Here is a 21,509-nt window from a genome sequence, read left to right as displayed (position 1 = left end):
ACAGCCAAAAAATTATTAGGATCTGCTGGTTCTATAATCAGATGATTTTGCTGGACACTTTAAAAACCAATAACAGCTAATCACAGTGTCCTCTTTTGTGCTGAATTGAATTTTGTTTTGGTTTTAATTCTCATTCGAACTGCTGGGAAAGCAAGCCTGTTACATACCAACACTTGCCACCTTTCTATATTTGAATGGACCTAAGTAGTCTTTGCAAAAAATGTCTAAGACTGTCCTATCCGGACACACCATAGGGTTTTCCCATGGAAATAATTATATCACAAACGAATCTTTTTTCTAAAGTCTGTGGTTTTAGGCTGCCATACTTCTCAATCCCCTGACCAGGAGACAATAAAATTGGCTGGGGCCTTAATTTGAGGGAATACATATTTGATTGTGGGCGTGGTCTTCTAAGACAATGGTAAAGGGAAAAGCAAGATGTAAAATTAAATGTTGAAACAAGCTAAACTGGTTTTCAAAATCTTCTCGACTGTAACACATCTAGAAGTTCTAAATATAAGAAGGTTTGAGGGATTATCTAAAACCAAGGTATTAAAAGATCAGGTTTTTAGAAGATTTTGATTCAGTACCTTATACTTTTTTTTCAAGGAGTTGAGCAAGAAACCATCAAAACTTAGGAGAGTGATTTTAGGAGAGGGTGGTCTCCAACTTGTCTTTATGTTTGCTTCCAAGATAAGTGTTAAGCCCAACGAACTAGCAGACTATTCATGATCTGGGAATCCTATCAGTGGTCATCCCTGTATTTGACTTGAGTCTCTCTCATTTTTTATAGGGACGGCGAAGGCCAGTTGGTCAGCCAAATGCATAAAAAATGGTGCAGAAATTAGTGATGCTTGGAAACATGGCTCATAATCATGATAAAGGCTTATATGTTGGTATGGGTTGAGAATGTTGGCCTCATGGTATCTGGGTATGCAAGAAGGCAAATCATTATTGGTATACTAGCCTTTATGTTGAATATTTAGAGAGCTCTTGAAAACACCCCTTCGATTTGGAGCGAGGAATTCTAATGAGTAAAACTCCATGTAGAAATAACCATATCCGATTAAAAAACTATTTTGATTTTCATTCCAAGAAACTACCAAAATGTCAGCTAGATATACTTGTGAACATGTTATGCTTATTTTTAAATAAGGAAGGGTGCCTTTTTACAAATTAGGCTTGAGTTTCTCTTACTATCATGTATATTAACTATAGACAAGGGAGTGGGTTCTAATAACAAATTGCTACATTGCTATCGTTAAATCCATGTTTGAGTTTTCTTCCCTCTAATGTATTTTCTCCCTCTCTTTAATTTATATTTTTAAAAAGCAATGTACTTATCTAGAAATTGTATGAAAGACAAATATTTAAGAAAGTAAATAGAGACTATGGGCACGTCCTTTGAATATGTTTTGCCAGGGTCGAGGGATAAATGAAATAAACTGATACATCATAAATGGACCACACAGGAAAGAAAGTGTCATGCCTATGCAAAGACATGCATTCTCCTTAGAGACGACATATATTGCTGTCGACCAACAAAGTCACGTGGTGGGAGGGGGCTCTTTTCTTTCTCCTTCACATCCCCTCCTCTGATGTCACAAATCTATTTTTTCCTGGGAGAATTAATTAGCATTCATTGGGTGTACTTGGCTAGAAGAAATGAGGTGGGGAGAAAGAGAGAGAGAGAGAGATCGAGATTGAGATCTTAAGAAAGAGAGCAAGGAGGAAGAGCCCGGTGGGGAGCAGGTCCTTCTCCCCCACCCCCCTACCCCCAACTCCCACCGGAGCCACATTGAGACTGTAGGCACCACCGGGTGCCAAATGGCTGTTTTCTAACTGGGATCCTCGGTGACGTATGGCTGCCTGCCCCTTGGCAGCTGTCTTTATGGACCAGTAGGCAGAGCGAAATTGACGCTGACAAGACTTTTGCATCTTGGAAGGGACTGTAATCTACTGTAGTGAAGAACAGAGCCTCTCAATCAGACGGGTGTAAATAAGAGACGGAGGGGAGTCCAAAAGAAAAGGAAGAGGAGGAAAAACAAGTGTGTGTTGGGGGGAACAGGGGGAAAAGCATTTTTGGTGGATGGTATGAAGCCAGCCATGGAAACTGCAGCCGAGGAAAATACTGAACAAAGCCAAGAGAGAAAAGGTACCCAGCGCTCTGACAATAGCCTGTTTAAAGCTTTTCACTGGGGGGTGCTTAAAAAGGGTTAGCTGGGTTTTGTCTCTCTTTTAAAATGGCTCTGAGACAATCCCTATGGCATGGTCTTGCTTTCAGGGTTGATTTTTTTCCTGTGGGCTGATGTTAAATTAATAGAGCAGCCTTTCTTCAATCCATTCCTGTTCCAAATCTTTCTACCGACGTGATATTTCATAGAGGGATGTCTATAGTTTGTCACCTTGGGCTGATGCATTGGGGAAACTGTCTTTTTTTATTAATATAATTAATCGTAACTTAGGTCTTGTGTCCTGCATGTTATATTCCAGGAACGTGGAATGTGTAGTTTTCTGCTAATGCTGAGGAGGAACTGGAGGGGCATGCATGTTAATTCTGCTTTGGTTCCGCTAATGCTGTAGTGATTTGGGCATTCTCTAATTTTCTCATTCTAATATGATTGCTCTTTCTTGTATCAGGCCCTGACTACGACATGTAATAATCATTTACAGTTGGAGCTTCAGAGAGGGGACATCAGCTCTGTCACCCAGTGCTGATGGAAAGGCAGGGCGGGGGATCTTCTGCTAATTATGACTTGGAGACTGGGGGGAAGAAAATTGATAAAGGTCCTATTTCTTAAAGAGAATCTTAGAATGTACCACAATTTTCATATGCAGAATGGTTTTTTGGAGGAATAAAGTGTTTTTGCAGTAAGAAAATGGCAGAAAGTAGGAACTAAAATTAATCTCTTTTTTCTAAATAATGACTGATTTCAAGTTTGATGTCCCATAGAATCGACTCAGCCACTGTTAGGTTAATGGATCTCACTGCATTGTAATTTTCCCTCACTCAAAGTCATAGACTGTCATAAATGCCCAAAAACATATTCTGTAACCGCAGTGGCTCTAATATAAAAAGCCATCATGCTAAGGTTATTTCTCACAGCCCTTGCGTCCACTGATAGTCACTAAAGAGTAATTCTCCAGTACGGGGACAAAACTTCGTTTTATTTATAAAGATACAGGCTGAACCATATGAAATTGCTGATAGTCAACCATTTTAAACCTACAAAAACGGCAATTACATGTACTTCAGCTTCACAGTATGCTGGGGTAAAGACTGCTTGTTTTTATATAAAATTTCTTTGGTACACAATAATATTTTATCCTAAACAGAGCAATTTTACTTTTTAAATTAATTTTTTTAGGTATCACACAATACACATAACATAAAATTTACCATTTTAAGTATACGATTCAGTGGCATTAAGTACATAGCACCTTAATTTTAAAATCGTTTGTTTAGTTCAATCCTCTTACCAAATCTACACCTCCCCACCAAAAACCCAGCCTGTATTTTCTTGTGTGTCTTTAAAAAAAAAATCTTCATCAATGACCAAATAGCTATAAGAGAAGCTCTTGGGAATATTTATCAAGATGAAGAAGTGAGATCAAAGTTTTTTCCATGATGACTAGAGACTAAGTTGATTGCATGTTGTCGGGGCATGATAATGTAATAGCATTGTTCCAAGGAAGCCTATCACGATTTTATCCTAAAATGATGATTTTACTTAGTACATACTTTTAATTTTTATTAATGTGGTATTCAACCATGGCAGATAAAACCGTTTTGGTCTTTGCAAAAAAATCCCTTTTTTAAATTTCTCTCTGAAAGGAAGCAAAGGTCATAGAACCAATATAAAATCATTACTACACAACTGTGTATCTTATCACTTAGTCTTATGGACTGCTATTATTTTATGTCAATTAAATCTTATTTAATAACAGATCTACAGGTAGCTAGTACATCCCTGACAACCTGTATATGAAAAGTCATTAGTTGTGATTTTAGAGACAAAATTAGAAGCAAAAGATAATTTCCGAAGGAACTTTAAAAATTACCTAAATGTATAAACACTAGCTGCTTGTTAAATAATTCAAAAATATCACACTACCAGAAGCTAGTGTGACATGTATGGTACATGCTTGAATAAGAATACAAGCCAGGGGATTTGTTTTTCCTGATCTACAGCAAGAGGGGTTGTGATTGTTGTGTGACCCACCATAATTGTTGATCTGGAGGGTGGCTTATCTAATCTGCATTTAGATGAACAAGTTCATTTGCTGGCTACACAAAATCAAAGCCCACACAAGACACTTTGTAGTTTCCCAATTTGCTCACCCATCATCATTAAGGTACACATAGGATAAAATGATAGCCACAAATGTTTCTGCGTGATTGTCACATCAGTATTCCTTCAGATTTAACTTTAAGTTTATTAAAAAATTATTTTTCCATTGAAATTAACATTTGAAAACTTGACATAATTATTTATAGAATGTGTTATATAATTCTTGAGCTGGTGGATCCGTTTTTTATGTTTTTCTTTTAAGCCTTTCAGCAAAGGATTTTATTCATTAAATTTAATCCTGTAAATTTTGTCACTTTACGCAGAGTTTTTTATGCACATATATTTTTTTTTCCTGTGTTTCTCCTTTCCCATCTGTTTTCAATGGTTGGTGATGGAGTGATGCCTGTCTCTTAATTTGGGGCATTATTGCCCAATGGCTAATACCCAATAGCATGTGAATTAATATCTTTGGATAATTATTTCAGTGTCTATTAAAAACTAAGAATGTAAATTAAACTTAGCTTTATAAATTGACCTTGCTTTTCTAGTTGGGATCTTTCCTGGGAGTTTCAGCGGGACAACACAACCCAGCTATTGTGATTCACTAACTCCTACAAAGAGAGCTCTTTCTTTAAACTTAATCACAATGACTTTGTTTCTACTTTAGACAAAATTAACATGTCCTTAAAAAAGGAAAGCATTTGTGTTTTTTCAGTCTCATAGTTTTCATCACAGCATGCTACCAGATACCAAAATTCACAAGAAGTATTTAGTAGATATTTAGGGATTTTTAAGGAAAACAAGCAGATTTTCTTAGATGGATGTAAGAAATGCCAAATTATTACAAATGATAGTTTTTAAATTAAAAGCATTAAAGTGTGAAGATTGAGTAAGCAGATTCACTGACATGGAATAAGCAGAGGAAATGAATAAGACAGAATCAAAAGAAATAGATCATGGAACCCAATAATAAAAAGATGGAGAGTCGGTTTCCATTGATTTCAGTGGAGTATTACTTGTTGTCATTTCATTTGTGAAAATAAATGCATCTGAAATTGCTGAGAGTGGATAATCACTGAGTAGAAAAACAATTGAATCATAACAACTTTGTATGCTCTATTATGGGGGAAAAATCTATCTGTTATGAAAATTATTTTCATTATATGTAGGTAATTGAATTCTACTGAAACAATTACAGTCAGGTTAGTTAACTTCCTATGAATCATTGCTGAAATAAATTACAGGCATCAAATTAAATTCCTAACCACACAGGAAGAAAAATATAGTGAATGGGAAACAATGTGTAATTTAAAATAAATTACAGGATATAGTCAAAGTAAGAAATGAATTTAAATTATTGACTTCCTTAAAAAATTAATACATCTATTTTAATCTTTTTGATCAAATAGATACAATTTCTTATGTTTTTTTTTTAATTTAGCAAAATGTATGCACTTTTGGCTCTCATTTTTCGTTTAGGAAGAAAAGCACTCCTCTAGAATATACGACTTGTGTGATTAAAAACCCAAAGGGACACATAACACACATCACACTATTCCTGATGATCTGCCAATTATTGCATTTTGAAATTTGTGTTGACATTTTCTAACTTGGCTATATAAATATGGTACAGAGGAAGTTTTAGATGCAGTTATTATCTGTAAGAATTTGCCAAGGTGGACATCTGAAGAGTTGGTGTCTGGGGAATAGGCTGTAGAGAAAAGTGGCTGGCCAGATGGTGCGGAACATATGTGGTAGGTATGATACAGCTTCCTTTGATTTTTTTTTTTTTTTTTTTTAGAACATTTAAATGTGGAAAAGATCTCAACGAGCCATTTGGTACATCTTCTACTTTTACATTATTAATTCCATTAGGATTTTTTTAAAGACTTGGCCTTGCTATTTCGTTAGAAAAAGAATTCTGGGCCATTTTTGGAAATTTAGATTTGCCTTCCCTGAAATTGAGTGTAAACCCTGAATTAAGATTATTATGATTTTCAAGATCACATTTCTCTGTTATTTGGAAGTACAGGGTCAATTTAGACTAAATGATCTTAATAAAGTGACTTAGTCTTGATGTATCTGAGAACATGCAAAATAACCAGTGTCCCCATGACTTAAACTTCCCCTCTCTGTGACTGTGATGGATTGGATTGGATTGTTACAAAGACACTCTCGCTTTTTTCTCCTTTGGACCAAATGTACATACATGGGAGATAGTTGGCCAGGAGTAGGGATGGCCATGGAATGGAGGAAGAAAGTGACCACACCGACTGTTTTTAAGAGAGGAAGGTTACAATCCCAGTTTCACAAATGTGCTTTGTTGTTCATTCATTGATTCGTTTAATGGTGTTCTCTGCCGGGTGTGGTGGCTCATGCCTGTAATCCCACCACTTTGGGAGGCCGAGGCGGGCGGATCAAGAGGTCAAGAGATCAAGACCATCCTGGCTAACATGGTGAAACCCAGTCTCTACTAAAAATACAAAAACAAAATTAGCCGGGCGTGGTGGCGTGTGCCTGTAATCCCAGCTACTCAGGAGGCTGAGGCAGGAGAATGGCGTGAACCCGAGAGGCGGAGGTTGCAGTGAGCCGAGATAGTGCCGCTGCACTCCAGCCTGGGTGACAGAGCGAGACTCTGTCTCAAAAAAAAAAAAAAAAAAAAAAGAAAAAAAAAGTGTTCTCCTTTGAAATGTCATTCTTCCTCTGTCCCTTCAGCTCACGTTACAGGAGTACAAGGGTGCTAAGTCATCGTAGGGACCATTAGGGGTAGTATAATCTTGGTTTTAATAATAATTTTGCTGATTGGTGGCAGATTAAATAGCAGACAAAATGCCATAGACGAGAATTTTGATCCTTAGCCAGCTGAGTGATATTTCTCGTCAAAGAGTGTATAAGAGAAAATGTAATAATTTCCTATTTGATAAGCTGATTTTATCAATTGCATTAACTGCTTTATGTAGCCAAGCCTTACTATGGTATATTTAAAATCAAGGGTCAACACACTTTTTCCGTAAAGGTCAGATAGTAAATATTTTAGGTGCTGCAGACCACTCAGTGTCTGTTGTAACTATTCAAATCTGCCACTATAGCATGAAAGCAGCCCTAGATAGTATGTAAACAAATGGGTGCAACTGTGTTCCAATAAAACCTTATAAATAAAAACAGATGGCTATAATTTACCAACCTTTACTATATTTATAGCATTGTTATGGCATTCCTTAATATTTTAAATAATAGCTAAAAATGAAGGATAATAAATATAGCTTTGAAAGACCTTGCTCAGTGAATATGGTCTTTCTTGGAAGCTCAGTGTTTGTCACTTAGTTGCTTCCGGTGATAATTTCCTAGGTGCTAAGAAGCATGACAGTCTGAAGTTCATTTGTTCAGCCTTCTCACTAAATTACATTAAATAAGTAAATGGGGAAAAATAAACAAGGCATTGTTTTGCTTTCCTTTTTGCAATTTCCCCTTGTTTCATGCCCACCTTTGGCAATGACCACTCACAGCTGTGTCTGTCTTCATAAGCCACCACTGGTCACCTCATCTCTATCTTCACTCTCTTAGGGGGAACATTTTGCAGTTTTCCCTCTGCAGGGCATAAACCATTTTCCCATTTCTTTCCAGGTGCCCAGAATCAAGACATTTTAAAAGACCTTTTGAGCCAAGGCATCCTCTTGGAATCCTGTGACTGCCTTTTAGGTGTTGGAATCCTGTCCTTGGGATTAAAATGTATACTGTGTTTTTTGAAATTTTATAAATAACTTTATATTTAATGCCTTTATTTAAATTTGGCTCAAAAATATAAAATAGAAGTGATTTTTCTTTTCTTTCATATCTAAAGATTTACTGTTGTAAAAAGGCCCCTCCAGAAGTGTAGGTCCAGGGGATTTGGAACACATCCATCCAGTTGCCGATCCCATCGGTGTGTCTTCTGGATCTATTCTTTTTTTTTTTTTTTTTTTTTTTTTAATCCTGAATTAAGGGTCTTAGGCATGGCTGCCATGTTTTTCTCAGAAAACACGTTAACATTGAGCAGTCCATGGTTTTTCATTGTCATTGCCTAGCAGCCTGTGCTTGCTTGCCTGAACATCTGGAGACTTATCCCATCCATATGAGGAGATGAGCACAGAGCATGGATGAATCTTCTGCAGAGATACCCTGAATTGCATGGCCTGGCTTGGGTAAAAGTCAGCATGGTGGGGGATCTAGAGGTCCATTTCTGGTCCACAGGGTCCCAGGGTGCTCCCTTCCTTTCAACCAAATATTTATTCAGCCAGCGTTTATTGGGCACCTGTGTGCTGAGTATATAGAGACAATTTTTTTAAAAGGATAAAAATTTCCAGATCAAAAGTGATAGAACTACTTAGAATCCTCTTGCTTAGGGGTCTATGTGGAGGGCTCATAGCCCCCTTTACCAAGAGGAAATCAGATCATACCATGAAGTGCCTTGACCTTCTGTTTTTTTTCTGTCAGCCCCACTGGGTTTTCTTGCCTTTGAAGAATGTAGCAACATCTATTTCTGAGAGAGAATCTCCTGAACAGTAAAGCAAAAATCTAAATCTGTTTTTTGGGGGTTTTTTTTCTTTCTTTTTTTGAGACAGAGTCTCACCCTGTCACCCAGGCTGGAGTGCAGTGGCATGATCTCAGCTCACTGCAACCTCCACCTCCCAGGTTTAAGTGATTCTCCTGCCTCAGCCTCCAGAGTAGCTGGGACTATAGGCGTATGCCACCATGCCCGGCTAATTTTTTTTTTTTTTCCTGAGATGGAGTTTTACTCTTTTTTTTTTTTTTTTTTGCCCAGGCTGGAATGCAGTGGCGCGATCTCAACTCACTGCAACCTCCATCTCCTGGGTTCAAGCAATTCTTCTGCCTCAGCCTCCCGGGTAGCTGGGACTACAAGTGTGCGCCACTATGCCCAGCTAATTTTTGTATTTTTAGTAGAGACAGGGTTTCACCATGTTGGCCAGGCTGGTATCAAACTCCTCACCTCAGGTGATCTGGCTGCCTCGGCCTCCCAAAGTGTTGGAATTACAGGCATGAGCCACCACACCTGGCCAATTTTTTTATTTTTTTTTATTTTTAGTAGAGACAGAGTTTCACCATGTTGGCCAGGCTGGTTTTGAACTCCTGACCTCAAGTGATCCGCCCGCCTTGGCCTCCCAAAGTGCTGGGATTACAGGTGTGAGCCACCGCACCCAGCCCACAAAAATCTCAATCTAAGGAAGACTGAAAGTTAAGAAATTTTAAGAAGCCTGAGATAACATCAGTAGCTTAGGACCTGGACCGTTTCTTTAGGAGACACAGAAGCACAACTCAACTGCAAATGCACCTCAGAAAAACTCTCATTGGGTTAACTGTTGCCTCAGCAGAAGAGTAGAAAATTGCAATACATGCAGAGGTCACAGTAGGATGTATGGTGGTTTCCAAAGTGTGCCCTCTTGAGTGAAATTGCTAAGGTTCACATTCAGGCTTCTCTACCTCCTGGCTGAAAGATCTTGGGCAAGTGATCATTACCTTCTCCTTGCCCTCGGGTTGTTCCCTTGTAAAAATGGAATAATAATAGTACCTATTTCAGAGGGTGGTTGTGACAAATGTAATAAGTACCACATGCTGAGTGCAGTGCATAGTACATCATAAGCACTCCATAAATTTTTGCTGTCATCATCATTGACCACAAAAATAGTTTCATTGTGCAGTTCTGATCTTATCCCAGCATCTTTTCTGTACCTCCCTACCCTGGTTTTAAATGAGTTACGTATACCTTACCTTGAAGTCAAATAGATTTTTTCTAAAACACTCTAGAAAAGCATGTTTCTGCTTCCAAACTTGAAATACCTTACAAGTTTTCAGAGATTGTGGAGAGTGGAGTTGGGATTTTATAAAGGCTTTGTGAGGTTTTACTTGCCTCACACTGTGGCTTTAGTAGGTTCTTCTCCTCAGAGACCTGAGCTGCCAGATGGTGCATTATGACCTGATCTTCTGATGGAATCATTACCCACATCAATGGCACAATTTTTTTTTTAATCCTTAAATATTTGTGGTGCCCCAGAGGATATAACCCCTTATTAGGTTTTATGGGATTCTCGGAGATAAACTGGCCATAGCGACCTTATGATCTCTTTGAGATTTCAAGATTGTAATTCAACTAACTTTTATGAGAAGCCTACTCTGTGCCAGGCAAATTGGTAGGTATTTTTCTTTGCAATCCCCTAAGAAGTGGGAAATATTGTATCATATTACCAGATAGAGACCTGAGTCCTCAGGGAGTGCCACCTGTCACCATGTGTGTAATTAAGCAGTGGTTCGAGCCCAAGACCAGTAGCCCTTTCTGTATAGCACATGGGAGAAAATTGGAACAGGATTTAATCCAGAACATTCTAGACTCTGACGTTCTGAGTTTAAGATAAGGTGACAGACAATACTGCAGACGTCAATGGGAGGACAAGCATTTCATCCAAGAAACAGCAGACCATTGGGTTGTTTGCCAGGTTTTCTGGACTAGAGCTGGGTACCCTTACAGAGAGGGAGCCTGCGTTCACCTTTGCTAGTGCAGCTGGCAATAATTGTAGTGCTCTGTTAGTGTTCTGTTGGTCTGAAAAGGAAACAGAAAGAAAAATATTATTGTGAGAAGCCAAATTTTCACTATAAATAGTATCTTCCCCAAATGAGCATTTTAAGAAGCAGGATATGGTGTGTGGGGGGGAAAGATGTAGAAAATAAAGATCATTTTGGTGATTTACATAAACTTCAATTTAGAAATGGAGGACATTCTCAATGGATCATGCTGGTACTGAAGGGTTGCATTTCAATAGCATATTTTTTAAACTCCCCATTTCCTTTCTATGGTAAAGAATAAATAAAAATGCTGATATAGAATCTTTGCTGGAGATAGAGACACTGACTCTTTGCCACCTGAAATTGGCAGTGAACAGCAGAGCTGAAATGGAAATTGGCAGGTACCACTGGATGTACCCAGGCTCAAAGAACCACCAGTACCATCCCGTGCCAACCCTGGGGGACAGGGCTAGCCCCTTGAGCAGTCCAGGTAAATACAGCCTTGGGGTGAATTCTAATAGCAAGTCAACTGTTATCTTTAATATTATTTGTAATGGCTCTTGCAGCTTGGTGATATTTTATGTTTTGCTTGGTGCATTAATTTGTTCACACGGGCATGGGTGGAATTCGCCCTATAAACATTTTTTAATCATCTTTCTTTTTCTCTCTCCCTCTCCATTCCACCCCATCTTTCTCCACTTTCTTCTCCTTCTTCCCTCTTCCCTCTTTCACCTTCAATCACTTCTTCTCAAAGGGAACAATGTACAGTGAGATATGCCTTTGGTTAACCATGAAATTTCCAATGCCTGAACCAATAATGGGGGAGGGGGGCCACCCACATCCCCCATGTGGCCAAGAACTGGGCCAGGGCCTTCAAGGAGCCTTGGCTCTGAGAGTACTGTGAGTGTCCCCAAATGTCTTCCCAGCCCTGCTGCTCTGCACCACCCTCTCACATCAGTCATTGCCTTTGAGAAAGAGAAATCAAAGCTGTGAAAGTAGGATTGGATAACCATGTACCCGATTCCCATCAGGTAGGTTCAGTGGGTCCGGTTTCCATTTTCCTTGCTCGTGAGGAACATTGGCCATTCAGAACCGCTAGGTGCTGGATCTGGGTGAGGTGTGCGACAGCTGATTTGGGGACCTAGAAGGGGCAAAAGGTGAAGCAGTATGAACATCCAACCTCCCACGTTCCCAAAACCAACACAAGTTGTAATGCCCAGCTCAGTTAGCTAAAACTCAATGATTTTGCCAGTGTACAACCATAGTTCAAACTACATAAAATGCAGACATAAAGGGCTGGTGGTAGGTCGGATAAACACAGTAAGAGGCTTAAAGTATTTCTGTGATTTTGCATCAATCCATAACATTTCTCCCAAATGCTTGCTAACTTTTTCAGGAGTAAATGTAGCATGGTACAGCTCCAGAAAGGGCAATCCCAAGGTACAATGTAAGTTACCCATTGAATTACAAAGTCATAAAATCCATGATTAATAAAACCTTTTCCTTTAAAATCTAAATTGTGTTGTCAGGTTAATTAAAATGAAATCTGACGTTGGATTTAGTTCTGTCTTGGGTTATGCATTCCTTCATCTGTCCTATGGCTATCAGGTGTTGGTTCTGTGTGTGCCTGTGCAGCGCTGGCTAAATAGGGTGAGCATGAGGTGACATCAGCCATCCATTCTCATGGATCCTATAAAGAATATGGAGGGTTCTGGAATCTTGATTTAAAAAAAGTCATTAGACGTGATATATCCATACAATAGCTACTATTCAGCAATAAAAAGGAATGAAATATTTGTGCATGCTACAACATGGATGAACCTCAAAAACATCATGCTAAGTGAAAGAAGCCAGACACAAGAGACCAAATGTTCTACCACTCTGTTTATGTTAAATTTACAGAATTGGTGAGATAAGAAGTAGATTAGTGGTTGCCAGAGGCTGAGAGAAGGGAGGATTGGGGAGCAACTACAGATGGGTACAAGGGATCATTTTTGCTGTGATGAAAATGTTCTAAAATTAGATTGTGGTGATGGTCACACAACGCTGTACATTTACTCAAAATCATTGAATTGTATAGTTGAAACAGGTGAATTTTATAGAATATAAATTATATCTCAATAAAGCTGCTTTTGAAAAAAAAGCAGCAAAAAAAACCATGAGATGTGCATAATTCAAGGGTGGGGAGCGGGGAAAGGGGTATTTTTTAACATGACAAGAAGCCCCCAAGTTATCAGAAACTACTGCTTGAGGGAGGAGTCCCTCTTCATCTTAAGAGTCTTTAAGAGTCTTCATTTTAAGAGTGTTGAATGACATCAGGCCAGCTGGAAACCCAGAAAAATACTTATTCTTTTCTGTATTTTAGTTCATTAAACTGGTAAAGAATAAACACAATATCTTATTGGGGGGGAATAAAAGAAACCTCTATCAATTGCTCTTGAAGAGTTTTCTCCACTTGTTGAGCAGTTCCCTGTAAAAGCATTGCAATAATATTTGTGTGCTTTTGATCCTACGGTGAAACACCAGAATCTGGGCATTCATAGCAGCAGTGGCAGCTGAGAAGAAAAATACGAGGCTCCATTTTCTGTTTTTCTGAAACTGATTTCTTTCAGAATTCCAAAGAATTTGGGTTTCCAAAAGATAACATAGTGCATACATCATGTACTGCATGATACTACCACTGAGTGTCTCTGCAGATCTAACTCATTAATCTTTCTGGAGAGCCCAAGACTATAAACAACTCCTTGTCCATTCAGGTGAGATTTTGGCACCAAGGAAGATGAGATCAGAACAGGTTTTGCTGCCAGATGAGTTAGGGGAGAAAAAAAAAATTACTTTTCAAGTTTTTTGGAATTCCATAATGATATGATGAAAGATTGTGGAAGTCTAATAGTATCAGGTTGCTGGTGATACTACTGCAAGCGAGAATTCCATGAACTAACAGGTTCTTGCCTGAGGGGGAGAAACAAAATCACTGAATTTGATTTAAAGAATTATCTTCCCAGATCCTGAAACAATCTCCACCTACACATAGTTTTAACTTTTTGTGTGTATTGATGGAAATAATCGGAAAAAAGATGCCTCCACGGGGACTGTTAATGTCTGGAGCTGTCTGCAGAGACCTTATGTGTGATAGTGTAAAGCCTACAGCGCAGGCCACAGAGTGAAGGGACCCACTCCAGCCATGCCATCGCCTTTCCAGACACTTACAGATTTTGTTGGGTCCTAAATCAATGCCGTTGCCATTCTATACTTAGATCTCCAACCCCAACCAGATGGTACGAGGCAAAAAATAGGGAATTCTGTATGGCTCTTTTTTTTTTTTCTTTTTTTTTTTTTATTAATTTTTTTGCAGAGTTGTCAGCCTTTTTCCATGGGGGAAAAAGAGGTTTTGATACAGGCTGACCAGGAAATTTTTGCCAAAGGAAAATGCCTCTCCCACTCATGCAGTTACTGTAGCGGAGACTGCCCTTCTCCAGGAACTTCCTTATTCCCCATTGGAAAGGTCATGGCGGTTCCAGGATGGTTCCAGGGTCCTTTTCATGGTTTTCTTTTTCTTGCTACTACTTCCCAGTAGAATTCCATCTTTAGGGGTTAGATAGTTATTCTTTCCTTATCTCTTTTTCCTTTTCAGTTTTTAGCTGCGTTGGACATGTAGTGTCCACATCTTTTCTGCCTTCAGGAGATGAAATGATATATGGCCACATGGGCTACCCCCCCCCCCCCCCCGCCCATCCATGATGCTGCCCTAGGGGCCTGGCCTGAGGTGGTGGTCTGAGATGCAGGCAAGCGATGAAGCAGGAAGTAGTTCATGCTAAGTCTCCAGTCAATGGAATATTGTGCTTAACATTGGAGGGAGCACTTCCAGACTGTTGTAGATTGTGTTACACAGGCTCCAGAGGATAGCCTAAGAAAATCTAGATTCTCTATTCCAAGTGCGGGCTGTGGACCAGCAGAATCAACACCTCCAGGAGCTCGTTAGAAATGCAGAGTCCCAGGTCCCACCCAGCCCCACTGAATCAGAATCTGCATTTTCATAAGACTTCCAGGTAGTTCCTATGCACATTAAAGCTTGAGAAGCAGTAATTAAGAGCAAGGTCCAAGAGCAAGAAGGGAGAAGACAGGAAGGAATTGATTATGTGAATTTACCCTCAAGAGATCTAGAAATCTTTATCTTTGGAAAAGATAAAGAATTGCTCAAGGTATTCATCCTTTCTTCTTTCCGTTTCTATTTAGGGAGAGGCATGTCTAAGCAATGCCAAGGCAGTCATTAATCTGTTGAGTCCTGGCTGCTTTGAAAAACAGTGACCTTGCTTCTCTTACCTGCTTGTCTCATGAGGGGGTTTGGGGAAGGGGCAGTGAAGGTGAGAAAGGTTTGTTTCTTTGTGGCAAAGTGAGGGCCAGAGGAGAAAGTAGTTGATGGAAGCTTGGGAGAAATTCTCAAATGTCTCTCATCTCCCTCTTTAATATAATCCAGTGACATGCAAGATGCCATGACTAAATATAGGCTGCCATTTTTAGTGGACTAAGAATGGTTCTTTATATACAGTTAAATCTGTAATTCAGAATTCAGTCTCACAAGGAAGGAGTAGAATAACCACCCACTTCACATATCACCAATTTCCCCCTCTCAAATCCAAAATGCTCTGATGTTTCAGTTAAAATGGCCACAGATAATTCCAGAAGTCGGGACAAAGAGCACACCCTCTACATAGGGACTGTCACAGAGGATGTCGGGAGAGGAGGGCCCTCCGGAGTGTTGGTATTTAGCAAGAAGCCCAAGTGTTGTGATTTGCACCACAGAGAATGGATTCCTGAGTCGCCACGGGGTTGTGGGGTGGGGGCGGGTAGCAGACTGACGGAGGGCCCAGCACTGCTGTTAACTCATGTTGCACCTTGTCTGCCCAGATGTAACCACAGGCTGGCTCCTGGGAACTGCAGACTTTATCCCTTGGCCCCCTTCTAGGCTGAGCCTGGGACTTCTCTCTCACTGATCTGCTTTGTAGAGGGACACCTGTACCTATAAGTCCTGGGAAATGCTACTGGATTTTTGTCATTGTTCTTTAGTGTCACTCTTTCCTAACCTAAGGTTGTAAGGCCACTAAGTTCGAGGTCTTCTCCCAAACCACTTGAAATGTATTTTAAGGGGGAAGAAAAACCCTTAATCCTTCTGCGTGTACCATTCCACCTCTGGCCATAGTTGGGTGTCGACCATAAATGACAGTCTGGTCGTGCCGTGTGGGTTCTGCTGGTGGTATCATTCTGTCCCCAGAGGCTGGTTGCAGAAGCTTTTGTAGCTTATCCAGCCTAAGCCAGTGGGTACTCTCAGTCTGTCTGATGCCTTCCAGTTACTCAAGATATTTCTGATTGCATAGAGGTAAATGGTGAACACAGTGGAAGCACATTGTAGCTCAGGCTCATGCTGTAAAGTCCCTGAGATTTTTAGAGTACTTTGCCTTTTGTTTTCTGAAATGTATCAATTCTTTCATTTTCAAAGCACCTGCAGTTTTCACCAAAAAAGTGCCATATACAGCAGTTAACGATTTTATAGTTTATTTACTGACTGCTATGGCAGTCTTTATATATATATATATAAAATAATTTATATATAGCTGTAAACAAATACTTATCGATATAAGTAATTTCTTGATTGTTTTTGAACGTTCCATTGTTTATGCGCTATATTGTTAGTCTGTGATTAGCACCTGATTATGTAACAATGGCTTACTGTGTCTGTGACATATCAGCTCCCTTTGTCTTTTGGTCTCACCTTTGCTTCTCACCTTAGAGTAGGCAGACAGAGAAAGCAGAGATAAAAAGCAGATCGATGAGTATTGAGTGTTGATCTCGGGCTTTCTGTCAGACATGTCTGATTGTAGGGACACTGACTTGGATTATTCAAGACTGAGTACTTCTCGGTCTTTGAGAAGTAGTGTCATCTGGTCTTTGCTGCCTTTGAAATGTCCCTTATGTTATATGTTTTCATATAAATCTAACTAGAGTCCATTGAAATTAATTTTGCTTTGAAATCTTTTGCCACCCTTAGAGGTAACTGGAATTACTCTGAAATAGCTGGGGAGTAGCTGAAATCAGCCACTTAGGTCTTCCCACCTCCTCAGGCTGTGTCCTTTTGGGTGCTGAAGTTCACTCCCAAATAAGCCACATATACCCCCACCCCCTGAGTGCGTCCACGTCTATGAAAAGCTTATATGAATTGGCTTTTGTACTAAACGGAATGCTCTGGGTGTCAGAGTCATTTAGGTGGGACAAATCTTCCTCTGAAGATCATCATGCTTGTATTTTCTGGAGACTTCCATGAACAATGCTTTCACCCCCAACGACCAGCTCTAGGGGTGAAATGTCAGGCTGGTAGGAGAGGTAATGGGATCGAAACAAGACTTCCTGTGTCTTGAGAAAACTTTGTTTATATTCATGTGCTGTTTCCCAGTGGCAATAAATCGACATTCCTGTGAGGATTTGACAGACGAGGCTGGTGATGCCACCCACTGTTTTTGTAAAGAAAGTGTTATCGGAACCAGCCAGGCCCATTTGATTGTCTGTGGCTGCTTTCGTACTCCACTAGCAGAGTTGAGAAGCTGCAACTATACACCCTGCAAAGCCAAAAATATTTGCCATCTGGTCCTTTACAGAAAACAATTGCCAATCCTTGAATTAGAATTTGCAAAGTGTGTCAAAATGCAATACTCTATCTACTGATGTTAGGCAACACCTAAAAACTTTGCTCGGCACTCAGTTTCCTAAAATCTTCTCCATCAAACATCCCTCATCCTCTGCCCTCCAGGCCCCAGAATCCTTGTTCTCTGTGGGGAATAGGGACTCCCTGCTCACAGGCTGTCAACTAAGGCTCAGCCCTTCTTCAGAGAATTTCTTGGTACTTTCTAGAAGCTCAGCCCCTCTGGCCTCTTTCAGGTCCTTCTCTGAGTTTTCCCATAATAAACCAAGTCCCGTTAAGTGGATACTGTGAGCTACTTTCATCTAGTGTTCTATTCAGTGCACTTTAGCAAGTTTTATTTCCTGTGTATAGAAAAGATATTTGTGGTTTACTAAATGTAGTGTTGGGGATCATTTCTTTCTTTTTTTTTTTTTTCCAAAGTATGAGGTTCCAATGCCCTGAATCGGAATCGCCAAGAATGCTGGTTAAAAATTCAGATTTCATATGGGCATGGTGGCACACATCTGTAGTCCCAGCTACTTGGGAGGCTAAGGCAGGAGGATCACTTGAGCCCAGAAGTTCAAGTTCAGCCTGGGCAACATAGCAAGACCCGATCTCTTAAAAAGAAAAATCAGATTCCCAGTCCCCACCTACCCTCTCTGCGATGGGTCCCAGAAATTTGGCCCATTTTAAGAAGCTCCCCCAGGCAATTCTAATGCACAGTAAAGTTTGACCACCACTGCTATATACATAGAAGGCCATAACCCCTCATTATAACATCTTTGGTAAAGTATCGTTTCAGTTCAGCCTGTGTATGTATATGTTCAACCTGTATATGTATTTACAGTTAAGATGCTCAAAGTCAAACCTCCGCATCCTTAGCAGACAGTACTATTGAATTTGAAGTAAATTCCTCTTGAAGTAATGTTTCGCTATTGCCACTATATCTTTGTGTATAAGAGCCAATGCAAAAACATTATATTGTAAAGCTGTAGGCAAACATCAGAGCTCAGGCTGTGTTATCAATTGTTGCATAACAAATTCCTCCAAAACATAGTGGCTAGAAATAAAAATGTATATTATCTCGGCTTCCTTAGGTCAGGAGTCTGGGCTCAGCTTAGCTGTCTCAGAAACTCTAATGAGATTTCAGTCTCATCTGAAGGCCTAACTGGGGAAGGATCCACTTCCAAGCTCATTCATGTGGCTACTGGCAGGACTTGGTTACTTTGGGACTGAGGGCCTCAGTTCCTCACAAGCTGTTGGCCTAAAACCTCCCTTGATTTTTTTCCATGTGTGGGCTCTCCATAGCTACTTCATGACATAGCACATGACTTCATCAGATAGAGAGAGCAAGTGAGCAGGTAAGAAAATGTGCCAGCCAGAGAGACAATGCTAACAGGACAGAAGTCAATTTTTTGAAACCTAATCAGGGAAGTGACATCTCATCACTTTTGCCATATTCTAGTCCTAAGAAGTAAGCTACTAGGTCCAGCCCACATTCAGGGGAAGGAATTACACAAGGCCATGAATGTAGGTTTATGGGGATCATTGGGGGTGGTGTCTTAGCTGCCTGCCACAGTCTGTATAAACATTTCACAGTGCAAATGCATCCTCCATCTCCTTAATGATCATAACCTCTTCACTTTCTCAAAGCCTCACCTCTCAGAGAATGTATCCTGGGTTAAATGAGTACCTGGCAGGTGTTTGACGGCCTTCCTGAGGTACTAGACTCTAAGCTCTCTGTGAGCAGAGGTCTTCATGCCTTGCTCCCTGCTTTGGCCTGGCTCGGGACCTAGGACCAAGAAAGCAGTCGTTCATAGTGTTGAATGATGATCACTTTATTTTTAGCACTCATGATGTGTGACTCTATATGAAATTGTCTAATTTTAGTGTCCATTGTGTACATGGCTCATTTCCTGGGCCAGGCTGGTCAAGACCTTGCACTCTGAGAGTTGCATAGGAGCTCAGCAGGTATTTGTTAAGTAAGTTCAGATTGGCTACTCGTTGTCAGGAGTTTGAGACCAGTCTGGCCAACATGGTGAAACCCCATCTCTACTAAAATAATAATAATAATAATAATAATAATACAAAAATCAGCCAAGAGTATTGGTGGGTGCCTGTAGTCCCAGCTACTTGGGAGGCTGAGACAGGAGAATCACTTGAACCCAGGAGGCAGAGGTTGCAGTGAGCAGAGATTGTGCCACAGCACTCCAGCCTGGACAACAGAGCAAGGCTCTGTGTCAAAAAAAAAAAAAAAAAAAAAATTAGGTTGGCTAATCGAGGTTTCTAGAATCATCTGCATGTAAATAGGGTTAACTTTGTGGGATGATTTTCTTGAATAAGAAGTTCTCAGCCTGAGCTTCACAGTAGAACCCTGGAAGGAAGGGGAGGTCTTTTAAAATTCCGAAGCCACATCCAGACCAAGTCATTCAGAATCTTGAGGGTGGGACCCAGGCATCAGTGTTCTTGAAAGCTCCCCCACCAGGTGATCCTCTGTGCAGCCAAGGTTGAGAACCACTGTGGTAGACCAGTGTTTCCCAATCCGGGGGGGTTTCTGCCTTTCAGGAGATGCCTTTTAGGCATCTAGTGGTGTAGAGGTCAGGGATGCTGCTAAACATCCTACAGTGCACAGGACAGCCCCTCCCCAACAAAGGATGGCCCATGCCAATAGTACCAACAGTTGAGAACCCCTGGGCTAGGTCCTACGCTTTGAGTCAGGAAATTGGTTCTAAGTGAAGCAGTAGAAGTCCGTGGGGTAGCTTTGTCCCAGATGTTAAGCTTATTGCAGGCATGGATAGCTTGATAAGTCTGGAATATTATATACAATCTATGTATCGGTGTTCCCTGAAGAGAAACTCACTCTTTTAAAAGGCACACAGTGCATAAACCAATACATTTAAACCTACATATATTTATTTATGCAACATAATAGCATACACGTGTGTTTGCATATAGCACGTGCTATAAACACCCTATGCATATAGAGATGTATGCAGGGCATATGAGTGTGTTATTGTGGTTAGAGGAACAGGTATGTCTTCCTCAGCGCCGTTTATTTTCCTTCCACCTCACTGTAGCCTCCTGCCCTCTGCTTGTCTAGTAAAAGCCCTAAGGCCTCCCTGACCCTTGCTGTCCTTACCCTCAGTCCAGAGGATGCCTCTGCTGTGCCTTGCTGCCTGGAGGGTTCCCATCACCCAGGTTAATGTGGCTCTTGGCTTTCACCACCAATCCTTAGTTTCTCAAAGGGGTTCACAACCTTTTTAAATTACTGGTGTGTTTTGTAGAAATTGAACTTCACAAACAGGTCTTTTGAAAACGCTTTCTTGTGGTGTAATTGATATGCATATGGTGCATCTCTTTAAAGTGTCTGACAAGCCTTGACATACATGTGTGCTCATGAAAGCAGCACCATGAGCAGAACGGCAATGTGGCTGCCACTCCCCACTCTTTCCACCCTTCCTATGCTCCCACTCTCCCCAAGCAACCACTGATCTGCTCTCCTTCTCTGTAGATTAGTTTGCATTTTCTAGAATGGCCCTTGTGAAGATGTGTTCACATAAATTCTCTCACCCTTTCTCACCCGAATAGAAAATGTTGCATGATGTTGATTGCTTAATAGCTCCACAGCTTTGTCCAATTTTTATCCTTCCTGCTTTTACTGAAGATGTCCTGCCCCCATGAATAAACCTCAGAAGACCCATTCTGCCACCGCCTACCACTGAAGAGTTTAGCTTGCACCCACTCCAATCCAGCCCACACACCAGTGCCAGATTCATCTCTTAAAAGCACATCCTGAATCACGTCTCGCCTGCTCACAAACCTTCCCTCTTTTCCCCTTGCTGCAAAGTGAAGCACAGAGGCTTGAGGCTGGCTTGGACATCTTCCATGGACCAGGCAATGGGGGGACCTACCTTCCTGACTTCTCCCCAACATTACCCTGGTGTCCTTGATGAACTCGGCTACACCCTGAACGCTCCCCACGTCTCCCA

The 21,509-nt window shown here is 40.6% G+C and overlaps 1 protein-coding gene across 7 annotated transcripts in view; it reads left to right on the top strand.

The window, feature by feature from the left end:
- GPM6B (glycoprotein M6B) overlaps positions 1–21,509 on the top strand; it is a 167,785-nt gene that overhangs the window by 119,742 nt on the left and 26,534 nt on the right. For 2 of the 7 annotated variants that reach the window (XM_003317354.5, XM_003317352.6), the window contains exons 1-2: positions 1,906–2,155; positions 11,218–11,337. The exons of 2 other annotated variants lie outside the window; for them this stretch is intronic. In XM_003317354.5, the coding sequence (XP_003317402.1) occupies positions 2,095–2,155; positions 11,218–11,337 (181 nt within the window). In that variant the 5' untranslated portion in view covers positions 1,906–2,094. Of the gene's footprint in view, positions 1–1,802; positions 2,156–11,217; positions 11,338–21,509 lie in introns of those variants that run through there. 3 more of the 7 variants (XM_009438781.4, XM_003317350.6, XM_009438780.3) reach the window with 2 other exon arrangements.

This window comes from Pan troglodytes, chromosome X, assembly GCF_028858775.2.
Source record: "Pan troglodytes isolate AG18354 chromosome X, NHGRI_mPanTro3-v2.0_pri, whole genome shotgun sequence".
Taxonomy (NCBI): domain Eukaryota; kingdom Metazoa; phylum Chordata; class Mammalia; order Primates; family Hominidae; genus Pan; species Pan troglodytes.
The sequence above is the reverse complement of the archived record's forward strand: the minus strand, read 5'-3'. Positions and strand labels throughout refer to the sequence as shown.